This window comes from Nicotiana tabacum, chromosome 15 (genome assembly GCF_000715075.1).
Source record: "Nicotiana tabacum cultivar K326 chromosome 15, ASM71507v2, whole genome shotgun sequence".
NCBI lineage: Eukaryota > Viridiplantae > Streptophyta > Magnoliopsida > Solanales > Solanaceae > Nicotiana > Nicotiana tabacum.
The window spans coordinates 44,662,062-44,686,688 of NC_134094.1; the positions used below are offsets into that span (position 1 = coordinate 44,662,062).

The 24,627-nt window shown below is 41.9% G+C and overlaps 1 protein-coding gene across 1 annotated transcript in view; it reads left to right on the forward strand.

The window, feature by feature from the left end:
* Positions 1-500: 500 nt before the first annotated feature.
* LOC107762138 (chlorophyll(ide) b reductase NOL, chloroplastic-like) overlaps positions 501-24,627 on the forward strand; it is a 45,755-nt gene continuing 21,628 nt past the window's right edge. The window contains exons 1-2 of the mRNA XM_016580464.2: positions 501-859; positions 15,549-15,617. Coding sequence (XP_016435950.1) covers positions 595-859; positions 15,549-15,617 — 334 coding nt within the window. The 5' untranslated portion in view covers positions 501-594. The remainder of the gene's footprint in view (positions 860-15,548; positions 15,618-24,627) is intronic.

The following is a 24,627-nucleotide window of genomic DNA, read 5'->3' on the forward strand; positions in this document are numbered from 1 at the left end:
TAAGTGAATCATTTTGGAATTTAAATTTTGTATAATAATTATGTGCCCTTTATGGGGGGAATATCTTTCCCTTCTTTTGCTTCCCTTTCACTCTTAAATTACTCGAACAAAGAGGGCAATGAATGCTATCGTATATAAGAAAAACAGTTGTATTTTGGCAAGGGTTAGCTCTCTTTCTAACTAAAAATTTGATAAGAGAAGTGCGAAAGAATTGCAGGATAGATTCAAGGTACGTCAGTTGTCCACGAAACTTTCAAGATTGGTTGAATCTAGAGTATAAAAAACTTTCATGGCATTTTAGTTTGCAGTAAATATATGCTTATCACTACTTGTGAATCAAATACTTCAATTGCTTGTTATTAATTTCAAAACATTTTTATTCAAATACCTATTAAGTTACTTTACGACACATAATTTATCAACTACTTTAAATCATCATAGCCAAACGGGCTAAATTCCAAAGAGTTCATATTAGCCCTACATGAGTATAATACTGATATTGTCATCAGCAGCACCTACGGGCCGTATCGTATCTTCCCTCTTCCCCCTGTTTTTCTACCTTGTCTCAGCCAAGCAAGAAAATAAAAATAAAAAATGGCTGAAATGAGTGTACCCACTACTTCAATTCAATTCTTTCCTAAATCAGCACTCTGCTCCCTCTCAACCAGAAAATTTAACCCTCACGACTTGTGGGTTAGTTCAGCAATTGTATCTCCCAGCCCTAGGTTTTGCTTAAAGTCCAAGTACAATTCACTTCCTTTCTGTGCTGCTGCTGTGAAGGCTGCTTCTTCTTCAGAGAAAACTCAAACGGAGCCCATGATCCCTCCTTACAATGTCTTAATTACAGGTGGTTCCAAAGGTTAGTGGTTTGCCGCCCGAAAATTTCCAAAATACAGCCATTGAAATGGGTTTTGTTATAATTTGGCATGTTACTCTTAACTTCTGTTTTTCTGTTTTCTTTCTGGAGGCAAACTATTGTTCTGAAATTTGCGGATTGTTGATTCTCGTGAACCCAGGTGTTTTCGCTTCTCTCTGTTTAGGGTTCTGTGTTGAGCTTGCTTATCTCTTTTTAGGATTCTGTCGAGCTTTCAAAGATCATATAGAAGAAGTAATCTGTAACTTTTATCTGTAACAATTTGATGTTAAACTTGGTCATTATATCTGTAACTTTTAATCTTTGTAAGAGGCCACTGCGGCCAGAGGATCAATGCCATTGTCAAAAGTTAAAGAAGATTAGATTTGGTGTACACTGAGAAATAACGAACTCATTGGACATATTTTATGTTTTGAGTTATGGAGTTGGAAATTGATTATTGAAGGCAGGGCTTGAACTACATCCAAAAGGACAATGGTGAAGTGGTATATGTTCTGACTAGTCATATGAAATATGAGAAACTATAATGTTAGAAGATGCTACTAGATATCAGCCTGCATGAACTCTACGCTGGTTGACTAGTAGGTGTATACATGGCAACTTATCTTTCATTGATCAAAGATATATTATATTTATAACAAGGATGTATAGCTAAACCAAGAAACGCAATTATAAATAAGGTAGGTATCTACCAAATTCTTTTACACCAAATGTACAACTAAGAGAATATTTCTTATCAAATATACAACCAAGAGAACATATTGCTACCAATATGCAACCAAGAGAATACATTCCTTGTTATCCTCCCTCAAGTTGAACCATTGTAGAAAAAATGATCAACTTGTCTCGTAAGGACGAAAGTAACCCTCAAGCAAAGGCATAGTCAATACATCTACAACTTGATCAATGAAGGAGATATACCGAACTTGAAGTTATTTTTGGCGAACTAAATCACCAACCAAAATGGAAGTTTATTTCCATATGTTACATTCGGGTATGAAGCACTAGATTAGCAGTTACATACATTGCACTAAGATTGACACACCTAGGACATCTAAGCCAATCTTAGAAAGCAGGTTGTGAATCAACATTATGTCAGAACTTGCAGCAACCAAGGCACGATACCCGGCTTCAGTGGGCCGAGACACTGAAAGCTGCTTTTTGGCTGACCAAAAGGCAAGAGACCATAAAAGAGTTGCAAAACCTGCTGTGGAATTCCTATCGTTGACGTCTCTTCCCCAATCAACAGAAGCCATAAAGCACGTGTATACTATGAATTGGAATTCACAAACCATGTGTGGTGTTATGGGCGGCTTTCAAGCCATGCCCCATGACCCCTTGGACGCGCCCCATGGCGTCCTAGCAAGCCTCCCTACGCCTAGCGCCATGGACGGCCTCGGGCCGAGCCAAGTGACAAGCGCGCCTGTGTCTATGTTGCTCCACCGATAACCCTCGCCTGCGCTCAGCCGCAGCATATGCCAATAGCGCCGTGCGCGCTGACTCTGATGCTAAAGACAAGGTTGCTGCCAACGGACCTGCTTCTGCTTTGTAGGAATCTAAGTCATTTCTATTGTAAATATAGAGTAGCTTTAATTCATGTATTTTCATTATGTTTCTCTAGCTTAGTTATGTCAAGTCCTGTAACTTTGGTTTATTTTTTTTAAGTACTATTAGAGGGGATCAAGCAATCAAACTTTCTAGCAAGCAAACAATTCTTTGTACTGGCGTCTCTCCCCCTCGACATCGTGTTGCTTTTCTGTAATAGCTTTCATTAATGTGATCAAGCTTTCTTTCATTCTCAATTGCTTTTGACATTGGTTTTCCCGTACGGCACTGACAATCTTCTCTAGCGTATAGAGTGGACCCTAGTTGGCGGATAGTAACTACACGGACATCGGTTGCTTAGCCTTACGTCGCCCTTCCAAGGAATCTCAAGAAGGCGCCGCGTAACAGTTGGTATCAAAGCCTAGGCTCGACATCGGACGAGGGAACACATTGTCATTACCACCATTTCTGACCATGGTGAATCATGGGGACCGCATTGCGGCCCTTGAAGAGACGGTTGACGTATTACGACCTATCGTGAATATGGTGCCTGATCTAAGAACCAACCTAGTGCAAAGGTTGGACGACCTGGACCGCAGGATGCGACAGGCCGGAGGTGACATTACGAACATCGGTCGCGACTCTGAAGGAGATCGGCAAATGGCAGCCACAGAGGCAGCCGGAATTTTTGGCAAATTCGAGGGCCTTCAATAGGAGCGTACCGAAGATTTAGCCTATTGGGCACAAGAGGCAGACATGGTGACTGCCATACAACAAACCATAGACAACTTGACAGACCAATTCAATGTTGTCAATGCTGCACTACATGGCCTACTTCGAGGAGGCGGAAACCAGATCGTGGGTGTTGTGAACCTCGCCCCGTGCCACAAAAGCTGAAGATTCCCGAGCCAAAACCATACTATGGACTCGGAATGCCAAAGAAGTGGAGAACTTCATCTTCGACATGAACAGTACTTCGATGCCGTGGGGGAGTTAGAAGAAGCAAAAAAGGTAGCAACTGCTGCCATGTATCTTCAGGGTGATGCTAAACTCTAGGGCGGGGTGAAATACGAAGCCATCAGGGTCGGTGAAGATACTTTCGAAACATGGGCAGAACTGAAGGCAGTCATACGCCTACAGTTCTTCCTCGAAAATGTTGAGTACAATGCATGGAGAAAGCTGCGGGAGCTCCGCCAGACCAAGTCATTGCGGGATTACGTGCGGGAATTCTCCGCGCTCATGCTGAACATACGGGATATAGGGGACAAAGACAAACTTTTCACATTCTTGGAAGGTTTGAAACCTTATGCCCGTATGGAGCTGCAAAGACAAAGGGTAGACACTTTACCCAAGGCGATCCAAGCAGCGGAATGCCTTGGGGACTATCAAGTAGAAGCTCGGAAGGATAGGCCTCAGCCACACGTCCGAGGGGGGTACAAAGGGGGCTAGCCTAGCAGTGGTGGCTCTAGCAGAAGTGGAGGAGATCGGAGTGCAACCAAATCTAAGGCTCCCTCCTCAGGCAGCAATAGTACCGCATCCAACAACAACGATTGGGGGAGGAAGCCCCCTTCAGGATGCTGTCATTGCGGCGGGCCACATTGGAACAATGAATGCTCACATGCACAGATGAACGCCCATCAAACTCTTGATGATGGGACGGATGACGACACAGATGATGCTGACCTGACAGAACCTATAGGTGCCTTCAATGCACTTGTTTGTTATATTTCTGAGGCTTTAGCAGGAACCAGTGCTGGTATCTGTAAGAAGAAGGACCCCTGCCCTACCACCAAGAAAGGGAAAAAGAAAGCGAATGAGGGGCCTCCTCTTAACCAAGAGAAGACCTTGATGTTCGTCGAGATGAAAATTAATGGTAAGCCCATTCTGGCGATGATAGACACGGGCGCTACTCAGTGTTGTCAAAGGAGCGCTTAAGCCCTGAAGCGAGGCTCAAAACACGTTGAGCGCTTCGCCTCGCTTTGTGGGTGCTTTAGTGTCACATCAAATCTCTAAGGCATAATTTTCCTTGCCAATGAGTGTAATCCTGAAAAGGCGACCTTAAACAATTGATAATTCACTTTATCGTGATTTTTTTTTCAATTTCTTTTTTCATATATTTGTTATTCATGCTTATAATGATTAGAACAAGAGTGAGTTACTCTAGTGGTGAGCACCCTCCACTTCCAACCAAGAGGTTGTGAGTTCGAGTCACCCCAAGAGCAAGGTGGGGAGTTTTTTGAGGGAGGGAGCCGAGGGTCTATCGGAAATAGCCTCTCTACTCCAGAGTAGGGGTAAGGTCTGCGTACAAACTACCCTCCCCAGACCCCACTAGTGGGATTATACTGGGTTGTTGTTGCTTAAAATGATTAGTCTTGGACTACATGCATATTTTTACTTTTTTCTCTCGTTGCGCCTTTTTTCATTAAAGCTCACGTTTTATTTGCGCTTTGCACTTAAAGCCCCAACGGACTTTAGAACTTTTTTGCGCTTTTCGCCTTTGATAACACTGGTGCTACTCACAACTACTTAGCCTCAACTCAAGTAGAGCGCCTTGGTCTAGTTGTGGGAAAGGGCAGAGGTCGTGTCAAGGCTATCAACTCACCGCCTCAGCCAGTGGGTGGAATAGCCAAAGGAGTGCCAGTGAAGCTTGGTCCTTATGAAGGAAAATTCAACTTGTGCGTGGTGATCATAGATGACTTCGAGTTGATAGTTGGGTTGGAATTCATGCGGCAAACCAACACCATTCCTGTTCCTTATGCCGATATGCTACTCATGATGGGAGCAAACAGGGCCAATCCCTACATCATCCCATGCACAACCATAAAGATGGCCGCTGAGAACATCTCGGCCCTGCAGTTGAAGAAGGGAGTCAAAAGACGTCAACCTACGTTCCTGGCTACCCTCTGTATTGAAGATATAAAATGCTCTTTGAGTCCCATTTCTGCACCCGTGAAACAGCTGCTAAAGGAGTTTGAAGGCGTCATGCCACAAGACATGCCAAGGAGATTCCCGCCTAGGCGCACTGTGGACCATGAGATTGAGTTGGTGCCGGGTGCGAAGCCACCTGCCCGGGCGCCTTACAGAATGTCACAACCCGAACTCACAAAGCTTCGGAGACAGTTGACGGAAATGCTAGACACGGGGATCATTGTGCCCTCCAAGTCCCCTTATGGGTCCCCCGTGCTATTCCAAAAGAAACAGGATGGCACCTTACGACTCTGTGTGGATTATCGGGCCCTGAACAAAATCACAGTGAAGAACAAATACCCTATCCCACTAATGGCAGACTTGTTCGATAGATTGGGTGGTGCTACAATGTTCACCAAAATAGACCTGAAGACAAGTTACTAGCAAGTCCGAATTGCTGAGGGAGATAACACAAGACGACCTGTGTGACAAGATATGGGTCGTACGACTTCCTGGTCATGCTATTCGGCTTGACTAATGCTCCAGCCACATTTTGCACCTTGATGAACCAAGTCTTCCGAGAGTGCATTGACGAGTTCGTAGTGGTCTACTTGGACGACATTGCGATAAATGGTAAAACATTGGAGGAACACCTGGAGCACCTGCGGAAGGTCCTAGCCCGACTGCGGGAGCATGAATTATATGTGAAGCTATCCAAGTGTGCATTCGCCCAAAAACTGATTAACTTCCTTAGACATGTCATCGAGGAAGGGCGGATAAAGATGGACCAACAGAAGATTCAGGCTGATTGGCCGCCGCCTAAGGTTATCCACGCCTTGAGGGCGTTCCTTGGCCTATGCAACTTTTATTGGGGATTTGTGAAGAATTACTCTCTGCCGTTGACAGAACTCCTAAAGAAAGTCACGCCTTGGGATTGGGGTCCCAAGCGAGCGGAGGCCTTCAACGCATTGAAAGCGGCCATGTCTAGTAGCCCTGTCTTGGCCCTTCTTGATTTGGCCAAGTCATTCTAAGTACAAATGGATGCCTGTGACTATGCTCTGGGCTGAATCTTACTACAAGAGGGGCACCCAGTGGCGTACGAGAGCCCAAAGTTGAAGGATGCAGAACGACATTATGCCGCCCACGAAAGAGAACTATTGGCTGTCGTTCATTGCTTACGCCTTTGGAGGCATTATCTGCTGGGAACCCCGTTCGTGGTCAAGACAGGCAACACAACAGTTAGCCATTTCATGACCCAGCCAAAGTTGAATGGTCGACAGGCCAGATGGCAGGAACTCCTAGCGGAATTTCACTTCAACCTAGAGTACCGAAGTGGGAAGACTAACCAAGTTGCTGATGCGCTCAGTCGAAGGGCTGACTTAGCATCGGTGTGCCTACTCGCCACCCTAAGGGGGAGCGAAGTGGCCCCCACTATAAGAGACCAGATACACGATCTACTCCCAAAGGATCAGGCTGACAGTATTTGGTTGATTTGGTAGGACAAGGCAAGACTCGCCAGTTCTACATGGAAGATGGGTTCCTGAAAGGAAAAGGGAGCCAACTTTATGTTCCTAAAGAAGGAGATCTGCGAAGGACTCTTCTGACAGTATTTGGTTGATTTGGTAGGACAAGGCAAGATTCGCCAGTTCTACATGGAAGATGGGTTCCTGAAGGGAAAAGGGAGCCAACTTTATGTTCCTAAAGAAGGAGATCTGCGAAGGACTCTTCTGATAGAATGCCTTGATACTTTGTGGGCCGCCCTTCCAGGTGAAGAACGTACCATGGCGTTGTTGCGCCGTGCTTATTATTGGCCTCAAATGGCTGATGATGTTGCTCAGTATGTGAAGACTTGCCTAGTATGCCAGAAAGACAAGTCAGACCGCTTGACACAAGCGGAACTTTTGGAGCCATTGCCTGTTCCAAAGAGACCTTGGGAAAGCGTTTTACTGGATTTCATCACTGGATTGCCCAACGTCGAAGATCTTACAACTATCTTGGTTGTGGTAGATCGATTTTTCAACTATGCCACATTGATAGCTGCCCAACAATATATATCAGCAGAAGATACCGCTCAACTCTCTCATGTTGTCAAATATTGGGGTCTTCCTAAAGACATCGTTAGTGATCGCGACTCTCGCTTCACTAGCAACTTTTAGATTCAACTCTTTAAGTGCCTCGGGTCCAAATTGAGCCACAGTTCAAGTTTTAATGGCGTGCTGGAGGAATATCTCCGCCATTTTGTTACCGAATTGCAGAAGAATTGGGTGAACCTTCTGGATGCTGCTCAACTGTGTTTCAATTCACAAAAGAGCTCTAGTACAAACAAAAACGCTTTTGAAATTGTTACCGGACAACAACCGCTACTCCCACACACTGTGAATGCCCCAAACATGTCAAAATCTCCTCGAGCTGCTAGCTTCTCGAAGGAATGGAAGCGAAATTTGGAGATAGTGCGGAGCTATCTTGTCAAAGCCCAGAAGCGGATGAAAAAGTATGCTGATCAAAATCATCCCTTTGTTGAATATCAAGTAGGAGATAAAGTAATGGTGAAAATCCCAAAGCGGTACTTGTTTGCCGGGGGTCCATGACCCTCGCCTATTGCAAAAGTACATTGGACTCTTGTCCATTGAGAAGCGCATTAGGAAAGTTGCATACCGGGTGGATACCCCAGCCTGGTGGAAGATTCATCCAGTCTTCCATGTTAGCCTTCTGAAACCTTTTCGGGAAGACATGGAGGATCCTTCGCGGAGCCAACTCACAATACCCAGTATTCGAGGCCCTAATTCAACCGGGAAAAGGCTGGTAGAAGCTATTCTCGATGATCGAGTGATTCATGCTTCACAGAAAGATCACCAAGAGTTCCTTGTAAAATGGCAGGGCTGTGATGCGGAGGAGAATACATGGGAGAGGGGAACAAACCTCACAGCCTACAAGAGCATGATCGAAGATTATCTTGCAAGTAAGGCGCCGAGGACGTCGCCAACTCAAGTGGGGGAGAATGACATGGGCGGCTTCCAAGCCATGCCCCATGACCCCTTGGACGCGCCCCATGGCGTCATGGCAAGCCTCCCATTGCCTAGCCCCATGGACGGCCCCGTGATCTTGGCCGCGCCAAGTGACAAACGCGCCTGTGCCTATGTCGCCCCACCGATAGCCCTCGCCAGCGCCCAGCCGCAGACAAATGCCAACAGCGTCGTGCGCGCAGATTCTGTTGCTAAAGACAAGGTTGCTGCCAACGGACTTGTTTCTGCTTTGTAGGAATCTAAGTCATTTTTATTGTATATATTGAGTAACTTTACTTCATGTATTTCCATTATGTTTCTCTAGCTTAGTTATGTCAAGTCCTGTAACTTTAGTTTATTTTTTTTAAATACTATTAGAGGGGATCAATCAATCAAACTTTTTAGCAAGCAAACAATTCTCTGTACTGGTGTTTCTCCCCCTCGACACCGTGTTGCTTTTCTGTAATAACTTTCATTAATGCAATCATGCTTTCTTTCATTCTCAATTCTCTTTTATGTTCTCTCAATTGCTCTTGACATTGGTTTTCCCGTACGGCACTGACAATCTCGTGTAGCGTACGGAGGGGACCCTAGTTGGCGGATAATAACTATAAAGACATCGGTTGCTTAGCCTTATGTCGCCCTTCCAAGGAATCTCGGGAAGACGCCGCGTAACAGTGGTCATGTCTTCAAATATCAAAAAATATGTGTCCCAACAGCCTAATGATGAATAGTGGGAGCATGCATAAAGTGGCTTACTTTATTGACAGTGTAAGTAATATCGTGTCAGGTGAAAGTGAGATACTGCAACTTACAAATAATACAATGAAACAGAGTTTCATCATAAAAGGTCTCACTATCACCCAATGTAAACTTGTCAATAGGAGTAGATGGAGTAGAAATATTACTACAGGTAGCCATACCCGTTTGTAAGAGGAGGTCATTAATATACTTGGACTGATGAAGCATGAGTCCAATGTTTTTGCCATGTAGCCTTAAGGACTAATATAGGTCCTTAATGAGGAATATATTCTTTTTGTTGTATATTTGGTAGGAATATTTTCTCTTGGTTGTTTTTGGTTGTATATTTGATGTGTGATACTAGGCGTAGGGGAGAACAATGGTGCTGACTCTGAAGCAGAAGTCGCAACGTGTTCATTTCAGACATGATGGCGACGACAATCAAAGAAAAGTTAAGAAGACGGCTTAGGCTCTGATACCATATAAAAGTTGCAATCATCTGTATCTTTTTTGACTAGAAAGATATATTTATACAAAGATGTTTAGTTGAACTAGGAAACAAAATTACAAGCAACGTTGGTCTACAAGATTCTCATGTATCAAATATACTACCAAGAAAGTATTCCAGCCAAATATACATCAAATACTAAACATACAACCAGGAGAATATGTTCCTATCAAATATACAACCAAGAGAATATCTTCCTTTTTAGTAGAAACCTTGCAGTAATTCCTTAGGAAAGAAATGCATGTGTTAAGTTAAGTGTGCTTTCAGTCTCCCAAACTTATGAGGTTTAAGCTGAATAACTCTCATCCTTTGACCCAAATGATGCTTCCTTAAAGTCGTCTCAATTATTTTTGGTTTACTTTAGATTGTGAACTCTGTAGTACCATGAACTCTGTAGTACCATAGGTATAGGGAAGATCTTGGCACTTAGAGAAAGTAGTGAAATGGAATGTGATTTCATCTTTCCAATTGCTTGACTACGAAAATTTCTAGTGATGCAAAAAAGTGAGATTTTGAAATTTCTAAAATGTCCCTCTCTTGAATTGAATGGAGACACATACTGGAGAACACTTGTAATATATGCAAATGAAAAAATTGAACTTCTAAAGAAAGCCAAATTTGAATTTTAATCTTTAACGAAGGGTTTAATTTGAGAAGGAGATCAGTCGGAGGAGGAAGAAAGGATCAACATCTTTTCTTGAATAAATTGAGATCAACTAATGCCATGATTGATAGTTATGGGATTAGTCAAGTATGTGTCGAATCTTTTCTCCATCTTTTACAATATCTTTTTTGGTTAAGATATTTATTCAAATATTCCTTTTTAACTTCAACTTCAAATATTCTTTTTCTCAACTTCAATAAAATATTTTTCAAACGCCTCTTAATAAATGCTTTTCAAGTTGTTTTCTTTCTGTGATGCATTTCAGTAATCAGTTTTTTTCTTGTGAGAATGTATGGGAGAAAATATATTATTGATATTGGATGTTAAATACAATACAAGAGGTCCCTATTTATAGTTATACACTACAAGGAGATATTACTCCTATTCCAATGTGGGACAAGACTACACTATACATATCTGTAAACTAACACTCCCCCCCAAGCCGGTGCATACACATCATATGTACCGAGCTTGTTACACATGTAGCTAATACGAGAACCAGTAAGAGACTTATTGAAAATATCTGCTAGTTGATCATTTGACTTTACAAACTTTGTAACAATATCTCCTGAAAGTAATTTTTCTCTGACAAAGTGACAGTCGATCTCAATGTGTTTAGTCCTCTCATGGAACACCGGATTTGACGCAATATGAAAAGCAACTTGGTTATCACACAATAGTTCTATCTTGCTGATTTCTCCGAACTTTAGCTCCTTGAGCAACTGCTTGACCCAAACTAACTCACACGTCGCCATAGCCATGACCCGATGTTCGGCTTCGGTGCTAGATCGAGCAACTACATTCTGTTTCTTGCTCTTCCACGAGACCAAGTTACCTCCTACTAGAACACAATATCCAGACGTAGAACGTCTATCAAAAGGTGATCCTACCCAATCAGCATCTGTGTACCCAACAATTTACTCATGGCCTCGATCCTCGAATAGTAATCCTTTGCCTGGAGTTGACTTTATATACCGAAGAATGCGAATAACTGCATCCCAGTGACTATCACAGGGAGAATCCATAAACTGACTTACAACACTCACCTGAAAAGAAATGTCAGGTCTAGTCACTGTGAGGTAATTCAATTTGCCAACCAACCTCCTATATCTTATAGGGCCTCTAAGAGGCTCCCCTTGTCCAGGCAGAAGCTTAGCATTCGGATCCATAGGAGAGTCAATAGGTCTGCAACCCATCATTCCAGTCTCCTCAAGAATGTCTAAGGCATAATTCCGCTGTGAAATAACAATACCTGAGCAAGACTGAACGACCTCAATACCTAGAAAATACTTCAATTTGCCCAAATCCTTAGTTTGGAAGTGCTGAAAAAGATGTTGCTTCAGATTAGTAATACCATCCTGATCATTGCCAGTAATAACAATATCATCAACACAAACCACTAGATAAACACGCAGATTAGGAGCAGAATGCAGATAAAAAACAGAGTGATCAGCCTCACTACGAGTCATGCTAAACTTACCAAACCAAGCTCGAGGGGACTATTTCAAACCATATAGTGACCTGCGCAATCTGCACACACAACCACTAAACTCCCCCTGAGCAACAAAACCAGGTGGTTACTCCATATAAACTTCTTCCTCAAGATCACCGTGGAGAAAAACATTCTTAATGTCTAACTGATAAAGAGGCCAATGACGTACAACAACCATTGACAAAAAGAGACGAACAGATGCTATTTTAGTCACGGGAGAGAAAGTATCACTATAATCAAGCCCAAAAATCTGAGTATATCCTTTTGCAACAAGACGAGCCTTAAGCCGATCAACCTGGCCATCCGGGCCGACTTTGACTGCATAAACCCAACGACAATCAACAATAGACTTACCTGCAGGAAGAGGAACAAGCTCCCAAGTGCCACTCACATGTAAAGCAGACATCTTGTCAATCATAGCATGTCGCCATCCTGGATGAGATAGTGCCTCACCTGTAGACTTAGGGATAGAAACAATGGACAAACAAGATATAAAAGTATAATAAGATGACGACAGACGATGATAACTTAAACCGACATAGTGGGGATTAGGATTAAGTGTGGATCGTACACCTTTGCGGAGTGCAATTGGTTGACTAAGAGGAGACAAGTCCGCAGTAGGTGCAGAATCTGATGCGGGGCGTGAATCACCTGGGCCTGATGCTGGATGTGGACGACGATGATAAGTCAAGCGTGGTGGAGCTGCAGAAGGTTGAACTGGATTATGTGGAGGAACTGGAGCTATAGGTGGTGGAGCTACAACTGGAGCTGTAGGTGGTGGAGTTACAACTGGAGCTGTAGGTGGTGGAACTGGAGCTATAGGTGGTGGAGCTACAACTGGAGCTATAAGTGGTGGAGCTGGAGTGACTGAATCTCCAAAAGATGAAACTGGTAGTACCTCAGAAATATCTAAGTGATGACCTGAACCTGTGAAGTATGATTGGGTTTCAAAAAAGGTAACATCAGCGGACATAAGATACCGCTGGAGGTCAGGAGAGTAGCATCGATACCCCTTTTGTGTTCTCGAGAAACCCAGAAATACGCACTTAAGAGCACGAGAAGCTAACTTATCTGTTCCTGGAGTAAGGTTATGGACAAAACAAGTGCTTCCAAAGATACGGGATGGAAGAGAGAACAAAGGTAAGTGGGAAACATGACAGAAAATGGAACTTGGTTCTGGATAGCTGACGATGACATACGATTAATAAGATAGCAAGATGTAAGAACTGCATCCCCCAAAAACGCAACGGAGCATGAGATTGTATGAGTAGGGTACGAGCAGTTTCAATAAGATGTCTATTCTTTCTTTCAACTATCCCATTTTGTTGAGATGTGTACGGACAAGATATTTGATGAATAATCCCATGAGATTTCATAAACTGCTGAAATGGGGAAGACAAATACTCTCGGGCATTATCACTACGAAATGTGCGAATAGAAACCCTAAATTGATTTTGAATTTCAGTGTGGAAGGTCTGGAAAATAAAAAACAACTCAGATCGATTTTTTATCAAAAATATCCAAGTGCACATGGAATAATCATCAATGAAACTGACAAAGTAGCGGAATCCCAAGGTGGAACTGACCCGACTAGGACCAAACATTTGAATGGACTAAAGTAAAAGGTGACTTTGCTCGATTATCAAGACGCCGAGGGAAATGTGAGCGAGTATGCTTACCGAGCTGACATGACTCACACTCTAGAGCTGACAAGTGAGATAAACCAGATACCATTTTCTGAAGTTTTGACAAACTGGGATGTCCCAACCGTTTATGTAATAAATCTGGTGAATCGGTAACAGGACAAGTTGTAGAAGGAAGACAAGATGTGAGTCCATGTGATTTAGCAAGGATAAGGTAATAAAGTCCGTTTGATTCACGCCCGGTACCAATGATCCGCCCCGTACTGCGTTCCTGTATAAAAACATGGTCATCAAGAAATAAAACAACGCATTTAAGTGATTTAGCTAAGCGACTAACAACTATGAGATTAAAAGGACTATTGGGAACATAAATGACTGAATCTAAAGGTAAGGAAGGAAGTGGGCTTGCTTGACTTATTGCAGTTGCCATGGTTTGAGACCCATTGACGATTGTGACTTTTGGAAGAGATTAAGAATACGAAATAGTAGTGAAAAGAGATTTGTTACCAGAAATATGATCTGATGCACCTGAATCAATGACCCAAGACTCAGAGGATGAAGATAGGGAGAAACAAGTCACGCTATTACCTGTTTGAACAATAGAAGCTATCTCAGAAGATGTCTGCTTACACGCTTTGTACTGAAGGAACTCAATATAATCTGCTAAAGAAACCATCCGTCTATTCAAAGCATCGGTTCCCATGTCGCTACGAGATGTCTGCTTACATGCTTTGTACTGAAGGAACTCAATATAATCTGCTAAAGAAACCATCCGACTATTCAAAGCATCGGTTCCCATGTCGCTACAATTTGTAGTAGTAGGGTTAACTTGAAATAGTGGAAATAAGTAACTCCTGTGAGAAAATTGAAGAAATAGCTTGAAAAACACTGTTTGCAGCAGGAAGACAGAACATTGTTCTGCGCCGGAAACACTGTTCACGCTGGAAACACTGTAGCTGACGGAAAAACTCAAAGTGGTCGGAATGAAACAAAACAAGTGAGGGTAGGATCGGAATTACCAGGCGATCTTACTGTTCAACTGGAACTTTTTCAAAATCTGGCCGGAACAGTGCTCACGCGCCGGTGTGTGGGTCAGATCTCGCCGTAAATTTTTTTCTTTTATTGATAATCATATCCTATTAAAAAGTTTCACTCATCCTGAAGGCTAGTATAAGATCCAGATTCACTGAGTCTTAAATTGGTCCCATGTGTAATCAAGATTTGATCCGTAACTAGTAGCCTGACCTGGTGTGAAATTCTTGGAGCAAATGACAGGACTTCCTGGATCCATATTTCAGTGGATACAGCTTCTCAAGAAAGTATTTAGCACTCGGCACAAAACTTTTAGATATAACTGTCTCCCTTTTGTACCTTCGTATTGATTCATGACCACCTGGGTTTTTGAAGATAGACCTAAGAGTCATGAATTTGCTCTCAGTGAAACAAAATGAATATGGGGTATCCACCTAGATGGCATGGGAAAGATAGTTTGCATTGTAGCGCAGACCTTATTTATCATGGTCGAATAACAAAGCATAACTGCTGATGGTATGAATTAAGTAAACTTTACAGCCCTATTTCTTCAGCTGGAGTGCTAAATTATGTGATTCTGGATTTGTAGCTCCTTTGGGTGCTTTTAGTGTCCACCCTTTCCCCGACAATTCCTAAAATGCAATGCGTTGGTTATTAAAATGTATAATTTCTTGTTTCATGGTTGAAAAAGCTGCCGACGCCTACTTATAGGTGGTCACTTCAACCTTTTTGTAGATGGTTTTTATTGTTCTTTAGATGCTTTAGAACTCTTCACATCTTTTCTCCATTTTGATCCTTAGTTTTTATCAATTGTGTAGTAACTAAAAGTTTGTATGCTGAAACTTCACCCATGTTTTTGCATAATCACCGAATACATGAATTTGAATTAGATTGGGATGTAATATGTTCAATTTCATGTTGCTTGACAAGTTCAATGGAATTCTTTACTTTCTAGCAAAGAGAACCATAAAATTTGTAGCTAATGCCATGTGTTCATGGATTATCTTTCAATCTGCCCACTTTGTTTCTCAGAGTTGTTACATGGATACAGAATAAGTCACACTGAAATATGCTGCAGTTTCTCTTTGTGATTTCACTTCACTATAGATGTCTACAATCAACATTATTTTATTATTTCAGGAATAGGCTATGCATTAGCTAAAGAATTTCTCAAGGCGGGTGATAATGTCATCATTTGCTCCAGATCAGGTGATTTCATATCATAGCAACAATCGTTTGAGACCATGGACGTTAATGATGTCATTAACCAATAGATTATTGGGTTTCTCATTGTTCATTTCCTCTTTCATTTTTTTCTTTTTCTTATAGGTTGTGAAAAGGCAGTCAATTGTGTAATAATGATATATGCTGAATATATAGTGGGATCATGGTAATAGATGTGCCATTAGTGGTGTACCTTAGTTCGAGAATCATGATGATATAGGAGTTTGGGATAGATCTAAGGTGGAGACTTGCTGCCAAATGCAAGGCTGAGATTCAGCCAACTCTGCAACTGGGGGGCTGAGATTTGGCCAACTCTCCACTGAACATTGTCTTAGATGTCTGGGGATCTTTCGCTTGTTAAACCGAACTAATGTATAGTCTTTGCCAAGTTCTCCTTTAAAAAGATGTCAGATCCTATCTTAACTTGGACCCCAGAAATATTTGATATTTCTCAAAAAGCTAAAAGCCATCTCTGAATCTTGAAACTGAATATAAATGTTATTCTTTAGCAAGTTGTGGAGGATTAAAACAACAACAACAACAACCCAGCAAAATCCCACTAATAGGGTCTGGGGAGGGTAGTGTGTACGCAGACCTTACCCCTACCCCGAATGAGTAGAGAGGCTGTTTCCGAAAGACCCTCGGCTCAAAAAAAAGAAGACAAAAGGGACAAAAAGGGAGACAATATTAGTATCACAACAACAATCATAGGATAAATAGGAACACCATGAAATCCAGAAGAAAGATGCAAAGTAAAGGGAGACAATATTAGTAAATATTAGTATCACCACAACAGTCATAAGTAAAATAGGAACCTCATGAAATCTAGAAGAAAGATGTAAAGCAAAAGCGATAGCTAGTAAATAGGACCTGCACTGAAAAGAGAAATAGTAAGCCACAACATTCCCACTAGTTATCTTAAAAAAAAAAAAAAAAAAAAAAAAACCTACATGGCTAGTCCCACCATGTTACGAAGTAAGGCACGACTCAACTACCTCCTAACCTACAACCCTAATACTCGACCTCCACATCTTCCTATCAAGTGTCATGTCCTCGGAAATCTGGAGCCTCGCCATATCCTGCCTGATCACCTCTCCCCAATACTTCTTAGGCCGCCCTCTACCTCTTCTCGTGCCCTCCGTAACCAGCTGCTCACACCTCCGTACCGGAGCATCTGGGCTTCTCCTCTGAACATGTCCGAACCATCTAAGCCTCGCTTCCCGCATCTTGTCATCAATGGGAGCCACATACACCTTCTCCCGAATATCATCATTCCTAATCTTATCATCTATCTTAGTGTGCCCGCACATCCACCGCAACATCCTCATCTCTGCTACTTTCATCTTCTGGATATGTGAGTTCTTAACAGGCCAACACTCAGCCCCATACATCATGGCCGGTCTAACCACCGCTTTATAAAACTTACCTTTGAGTATCGGTGGCACTCTCTTGTCACACAGGACTCCAGATGCTAACCTCCACTTCATCCATCCTACCCCAATACGGTGTGTGACATCCTCGTCGATCTCCCCTCCCCTGGATAACCGAACCAAGGTACTTGAAGCTGCCTCTACTCGGGATGACCTGCGAATCAAGCCTCACATCCACGCCCACTTCCCCTGGCTCACCGCTGAACTTGCACTCCAGGTATTCTGACTTCGTCTTGCTCAGCTTGAAACCCTTAGACTCAAGAGCCTGTCTCCAAACCTCCAGCCTCTCGTTAACACCGGCTCGCGACTCATCAATCAGAACTATGTCATCGGCGAATAGCATGTACCATGGCACATCCCCTTGAATATGGTGTGTTAACGCGTCCATCACTAGGGCGAATAAGAACGAACTGAGCGCAGAACCTTGGTGTAGCCCCATTATAACAGGAAAATGCTCAGAGTCGCCTCCTACTGTCCTAACCCGAGTCTTAGCCCCATCATACATGTCCTTAATCGCCATAATGTAGGGAACTGACACACCTTTTGCCTCCAGGCATCTCCAGAGAATTTCTCTAGGAACCTTGTCATATGCTTTCTCTAGGTCAATAAACACCATGTGCAGATCCTTCTTCCTCTCTCTGAATATTGTGGAGGATTAAGTATGAATAATAAACGAACTTCTGTTTACCTATCAAAAGTCGAAAAATAAAAATGAAAGGAGTACAACTCTGTTAATGCAACTTCACTTTCCAAAGTTAGAGCAACTAGAGTCTGAGAAGGTCTGATGACCAATATTGATTCTCCTTATTGAATAGAAAAGAAATCCAGACCTTCGAGCCAATGAAGATTGAAGACCGAGAAAATTTTATAGCCAATATCATTCCAAGCTCCATGTTAGAATTTGGACATTACAATTAAGTAAGAAGTGATGAGACTGGCGTAAGTGCAGTTTTTTATGTTCCTTGTCAATGTGTTACTCAATTAAATACTCCTTGATCAAATCATTCACTCCATAATCTTCATAGTTTGGTAGATCTTTGCTTACACGTATAACGGCCTTTGATGGGCCACACAATCAAGGAGATTATATTGCACTCAAGGATGTGGCCTAGTGAAGTAGATACAAACCTCGGGGACTAGCGTTCAGATTCACAGAGAAAAAAAATATTCGGTGATTTCTTTCCATCTGCATAAGTCTTGGTAGACAGATTTACCAGTATAAGTCTTTGTGTTGATGGAGGTAGTAGGTATCCCGTGGAATAGTCGAGGTGCGCTTAAGTTGACCCGTACGTCACCGTTGTAAAAAAAGCTAATTATGTAGTTAGCTCCTTAAACTTGGCACGATTTATCAAGTAGACATCTTAACTTTGTTAGTGACTATTTAGTTACCTCTTCTTGGCATAGATGTATTTCCTAAACACCAAGTCCAACTGACCATGTGTCTGACTAACAATCGGCGGTGATTTGTCAAACGAAAGAACAAAACAACGACAGGTGTAATTTATAAGGAAAAAATGAAATATAATATTTAAAAGGTTCCATCTTCCCCATTTCAGAACCCTTTCCCCTACTTCTTTGCTTAACAACCCCTTCTCCACAAAAATTCCTCATCTCCCAATAGTTTGAAACAGAGGGCAAATGGGTAGGGCAGTCAAATATACTGGTTGAAAAGATTGATGGGTGGCTATCAGTTTTCTGTCCGGCCATGACTAGACCTATTGTTGGTGACCTCAATCTCTATGTGCAAGTGATGAGTTGTGCAGTGGTGGTTGGAACTTCTCTCTTTTTATTTCTTATTGCTCTCTTCAGGCACTAGAAATTTGATTGCTTGATTATTGCATTTATCCGTTCTTGGAGATGGTGGAGGCAATGTGATTGATTTTGTAAGGAATTTAGGAGCTTTGGTTGTGGTAGAAGCTGGTGGGTTCTTTGTCCCATTTTTGGTTCTTTCTTTCAGACTATGGTCAGATTCCTCTCAAGGAAGACAAATCTGTACTCTCGATGACCCACTAGAGCCTTATAACAACCCAAATCTTTTGTCTATTGTCTGCACTCGATACTATTGCAGCCTATAAATTATGGCTTTCAGGTTGCCTCAACCTATTCCTCTTCTTGACAGGATATTATGATAGTAGATTTTGCGTTTTTAGGTGAAGGAGATGAGGTGATTGAGAAGCCCCACCCCGGCTGCCAGCTTCTTTTTCATTGTTTCCGTCGACTTCTTCCAAGAAAAGTAAGGAAGAAGAATGTGGTGATTAAAAATGAAAAAAAAACGGAAAAGCATAATTTTAGTCATTTATACGCTAAAGTGTAAATGAAAAACACAGGTTTTGCCATGTCAGCATGAGGTGTTTATGAGACACATCTCTGTCAAGAATAAGTGTCTAAATGGTCACTGGTATAGTTGAAGTGTCTACTTGACAAATCGCGCCAAGTTTAAGGGGCTATCTAGATATTTAGCAAACAAAAATCAAGGGAATCATATCATTTAGGGTGTGATGTCCAATTAAAGCGATCTGAACTTGAGTGGGCTATGCAATGAAAGCTATGTCATTGTTCTCCACATTACTAAAGCAAAGAGATGGAAAGCACATAAATACTTCAACTACTGGTAGTTCCTTTTTTGGTTGCTACAGTAATATAAGAAAGAAAATCAAATGGTAAAAGGCTAAGTACGACTTGGATGTCGGGATTTTTTTTATGACAATTGGCATTACTCAATACTATAGGACTCAGCTTGTTGTGATTGTTCTGCCTGCCAAATAGAAGATGAAGGAGAAGAAGATCGGAAACCAATATGTGTGAATATGGCTGTAATGGATTTTTTACCTGCACACTATATTTTTTTTTTGAGAAGGTAACATTTGTTGCATATATATTAACTGTATCAAAACAGGTATAGTTAACCATAATTACAGAGGGTGGTACAGGAAGATTATCTAGTCCTTACAAGGATCCTAACACATCAACAAAAGATTCTTGATCTTCCATGTACTCTTGCTTACACCAAAAATAAAAAAGAGCTAAACAATGCATTTTCATTCTCTGGATACTACTATGTCTATCTTCAAAACATCTTTGATTTCTCTTTTTCCAAACAGTCCACCAAACGCAAGCTGGGACAATCGTCCATCTCTCTTTCTAATTAGGGGAGCTACTAAGTCTGTTCCAGCATTCTAGAAGTTCAATAATACTCCTTGGCATTACCTACATGATTCCTTTCAAGATAATGAAAATCCTCCAAATTTGTTCTGTTATCCTGCAGTGCAAAAAAAGATGGTTGATTGTCTCTGCCTCTTCTCCACATAAGTAACATCTGGAGCATAGGTGGAAGCGTCCTGAGTTAAGACTGCTTTTCTGGCTAGCAGCCACGTGAAGCAAGCAACTTTGTATGGAATTTTGACTTTCCAAATTAGTTTCCAAGGCCAACTTCCAATCTGATTATTAGAGGTGTTGTATTCCTTGTAGGCAGACTTGACTGAGAATTTACCTTGCTTATCCCTTTGCTAGAACATACAATCTTCAGGAGTGGATATCCCTTTGAATTGATCCAAGGTGTTGTAGAATTCTGTTAGCCTGGCGATCTCCCAGTCATTGAATAATCTTCTATAGCTAAGGTTTCATCCTTGGTTTGACCATACATCTCCCACAGTTGCTCCTTGCTGCTGGTTCAGGCTATAAATGTCTGGGAAAGTTTGTTTCAAAGGACATTGGCCTAGCCAGGTGTCATCCCAGAAAGAAGTTTTCATTCCATTGCCCACCTTGAATCTAGATTTGTTTTTGAACTTTGGCCACAAGTTCATGATTGATCTCCATAGACTGACACCATAAGGATTGGTTGTAAAGTTGGTAGTCCAATTACTTTCCATTCCATACTTCACTCTAATGACATATTTCCATAGTGAGTGTTCACTCGAAGCAAATCTCCGGAGCCATTTCATCATTAGGTTGTGGTTCTGAATTCTTAGGTTCCTAATGCCCAACCCCCCTTCGTTCTTGCTTGTTACAAGTGAATCCCAATTGACAAGACGAATTTTTGCCTTTGTCACTGTTGCCTTGTCAAAGAAAGTTCCTTCTCAATGCATCTATTCTTTTGACTACATTTGTCGGGATAGGAAATAGAGACATCATGTAAGTGGGCAAGGCATCCAGTACACTATTGATTAAAACTAGTCTGCCCCCCTAGGAAAAGATATTGGCTTTTCCAGTTAACTAGTTTCTTTTTACACTTCTCTAGTACACCATTTCAAATTTCTTTTGATTTGCTGTTTGCTCCCAGAGGCATTCCAAGATACACTGAAGGAAGTTCTCCAATTCTCCCTCCCAGAATGATAGCTAGGTATTGGATATCAGGGACCTCATTGACCGGATATAGATGACTCTTGCCCCAATTAAAATGCAACCCAAATATGGCTTCAAATAGAATAAATATCACCCTCCGAATTTTCAGTTGATCTCTATCGGCTTCACAAAAAACTAGTGTGTCATCGGCATACTGAAGGTGTGTGATTTCTAGATTGTTGACAGCCCTAGTAGATACATTGAATCCCTTGATTCAGGTGTTACCCTGAGCAGTTTTCAACATGTCATTAAGACCTTCCATAGCAATGATAAACAAGAAGGGGATAAGGGATCACCTTGTCTCAGGCCTCTCTGGGATGAGAAGAAGCCAGATGGGGAGCCATTGATAAGGATGGAGAATTTGATAGTGCTTATGCAGAATTTGATCCAGGAGATCCATCTGCCTCCAAACCCCATCTTCTTCAAAATTCCAAGCAGATAACTCCAGTTCAAATGATCAAAAGCCTTCTGAATGTCCAGCTTACATAGGATGCCTGGGAGTTTGCTTTTGATCCTTGTGTCTACACATTCATTTGCTATAAGTATGACATCCATTATCTGTCTCCTTTTATAAATGCCATCTGTTGAGCATCCACCAATTTATGTACCACTTTTTGAGTCTCTAGTCAACAACTTAGAGATGATTTTGTAGATGCTACCTATTAGGCTGACGGGTCTAAAGTCTTTCAATTCCTTGGCACCCACTTTCTTAGGAATCAAAGCCACATAGGTGGCATTGAAGCTTTTTTCAAAAACACCTATATCATAAAATTTTTGAATAACAACAGTGACATCAGCATTGACTACCTCCCAACAGTGAGTGAAGAAGGCCATGGTATAGCCATCAGGGCCAAGAGCTTTATCCCCAGCACATGCTTGAACACTGCTCCATATCTCTTGGGCTTCGAGCGGACTCTGTAGTATCTGGTTTTCTTCTGGAGTGATCATAGGACAAACTCTGAGGTTTCCATGGGGCCTCCATTCTTCTGACTCAGCGTAGAGGTTTTGATAGAATGAAATGATTTCCATCTTGATGTCTGCAGGATTTCTGATGGGCTCACCTTCAACTTCTAACATGTCAATGTTGTTGTTCCTCTTATGAGCATTGGCGGTTCTATGGAAGAACTTGGTATTATTATCTCCTTGTTTCAACCAAAGAGCTCTTCATCTCTGTCTCCATGTGACTTCTTCTTTTCTTGCGATCTCCTCAAATTCCACTGTTAATGTTGCTTTTGAGAGTATTTCATCTTCATTTAGATTCCTGAGGTCCTGAATCTCATCTAATTCACTTAATTGAGAGAGAATGTTAAGCTTCTGCATTTCTAGATTTCCCTGAATAGTTTTGCTCCACTCTCTGAGTTTTCCTTTCAGAGCCTTCAGCTTGAAAGCTAGAATATAGTCAGGTCTTCCTTCACAGTTGAAAGAGTCCCACCATTCATTGACTCTCTCTTTGAAACCCTCTGTCTACAGCCACCAATTTTCGAATATTAAATAGGATTTGATAGGCTTCCAATTTCCACATTGAAGTAACAGAGGCGTGTGATCAGAAGTCACTCTATGCAAGGTTGATTGTTTGATACTCCTGAAGCCCTCATCCCAGTCTTCAGAAATAAGAAATCTGTCTAGTCTAGCTGCAACGTCATGTCTGTCTCCTTTCCTCCAAGTGAACTTACTTCCTAGTAGTTGTAGATCTACCAACTCCATATCCTCGATAAATTCAGAGAAATCAGTCATCGATCTGGAGATTCTGTTACAGTTTTTCTTCTTTGAAGGAAATCTAACTGTATTAAAGTCCCCACATACCACCCAAGGACCTGAGAACAAGCCTCTTCTTGCACCAATTTTCCACCAAACTTCTTCTCTCTCTGCCCTGTCATTAGGAGCATAAATACTGGTTAAGTGCCAAGACAAGTCCTGTGTTTTTCCAGTGAACTTACATGTGATAGAGTAGGAGGCCAAGATGGTTGTTTCACCTTCCCATACCCTGCTGTCCCACATCAGTAAAATGCCTCCCCTAGTACCGCTAGCCTCTAGTTGTGCAAATCTGCACCATCTATTGGCCCATAATTCTCTCACAATTCCTGTGATATCTCCTTCAATTTTGGTCTCCTGAAAGCAGTAGACATCTGCTTTCCAAGTGTTAATGCAACTGTTGATTAGTTTCCTCTTCCTTGCCTTGTTCAATCCCTTCACATTCCATGATACAATGTTGACTTTCATTGATCTTGATTGATGTGGTAGCCCCCTCTGCTTCTGGTACCATTACTTTTGAAATTGCTCCCGATATCCAGGTTCTTCAGTTCTTTAGAACCTTTAGTTTTAGGAGTTGTTGTCACCGTTGTTCCTGCAATACCCATATGTGTTTGTCTTTTTTGATCAATCTTCATGAAAAGCTGTAAAGCCTCTTTTTCGCAACCTTGGAAATCAACCCCAAATTCTTTACCAAGTTTGCTGATGTTTTGGTGCACCCAGATAGGTGTATCAAAGTAAGGGTCCTCAGGCTCTTGGGTGTGTGGATTCAAGTGTTCAACCTCTTCAATTGCCCACTCAGTAGTTTCCTCCCCTTTTATGTTTTGCAAGGGTTGGAAACCTAGTGGAGAGCAATCTGATTCTTCCGCAATGAACATGGCACTTTCCTTGTCAACTGGGTCAGTTGGGCTTCTTCGTTTCCTTCTTCCTCTGATGTTGCCCTTTCTTCGATTAGGTTTGACTCTGGTTTGATGTTTGCAGCATGCAAAATGTTAGGAGGCAGAGATATTGCCAATATTTCTTCAATTAGTGGGTCTGGTCTGTATTTACTAGAGTGTTCCAAATTGGACTTGTCTCCTGAAATGACTTGGGCCATGATATTTGGGCCAAAGATTGCTTATTATGTAACATGGACCTTATTTGTATCGGGTCATTTAATTTAAATGCCCCTGTTAGGTCACGTGTATCTTCAGAAAACCTAGGCTGTAAGGCTTTTGAGCAACCCACGTGCCCCGTCCCATCTCCATAATCTTGAGCCCCTCCCACTGCCAACATAGAGTCTACGATTACCCGCTGGTCGATGACCTTCATCTCTCTTCCTTCACCGGAGGAAAATCTTACCGGCGACTTGCACAAGACTTGGATCGTGTAAGTAATTCCTTCGTTTTCAATGATTACTGCCCTCGGGATAAAATCCCTATCTCCTCTCACCTTCAATCTGGCCCATTTCAGGTGATTTTTGAGTTACGTCTCTT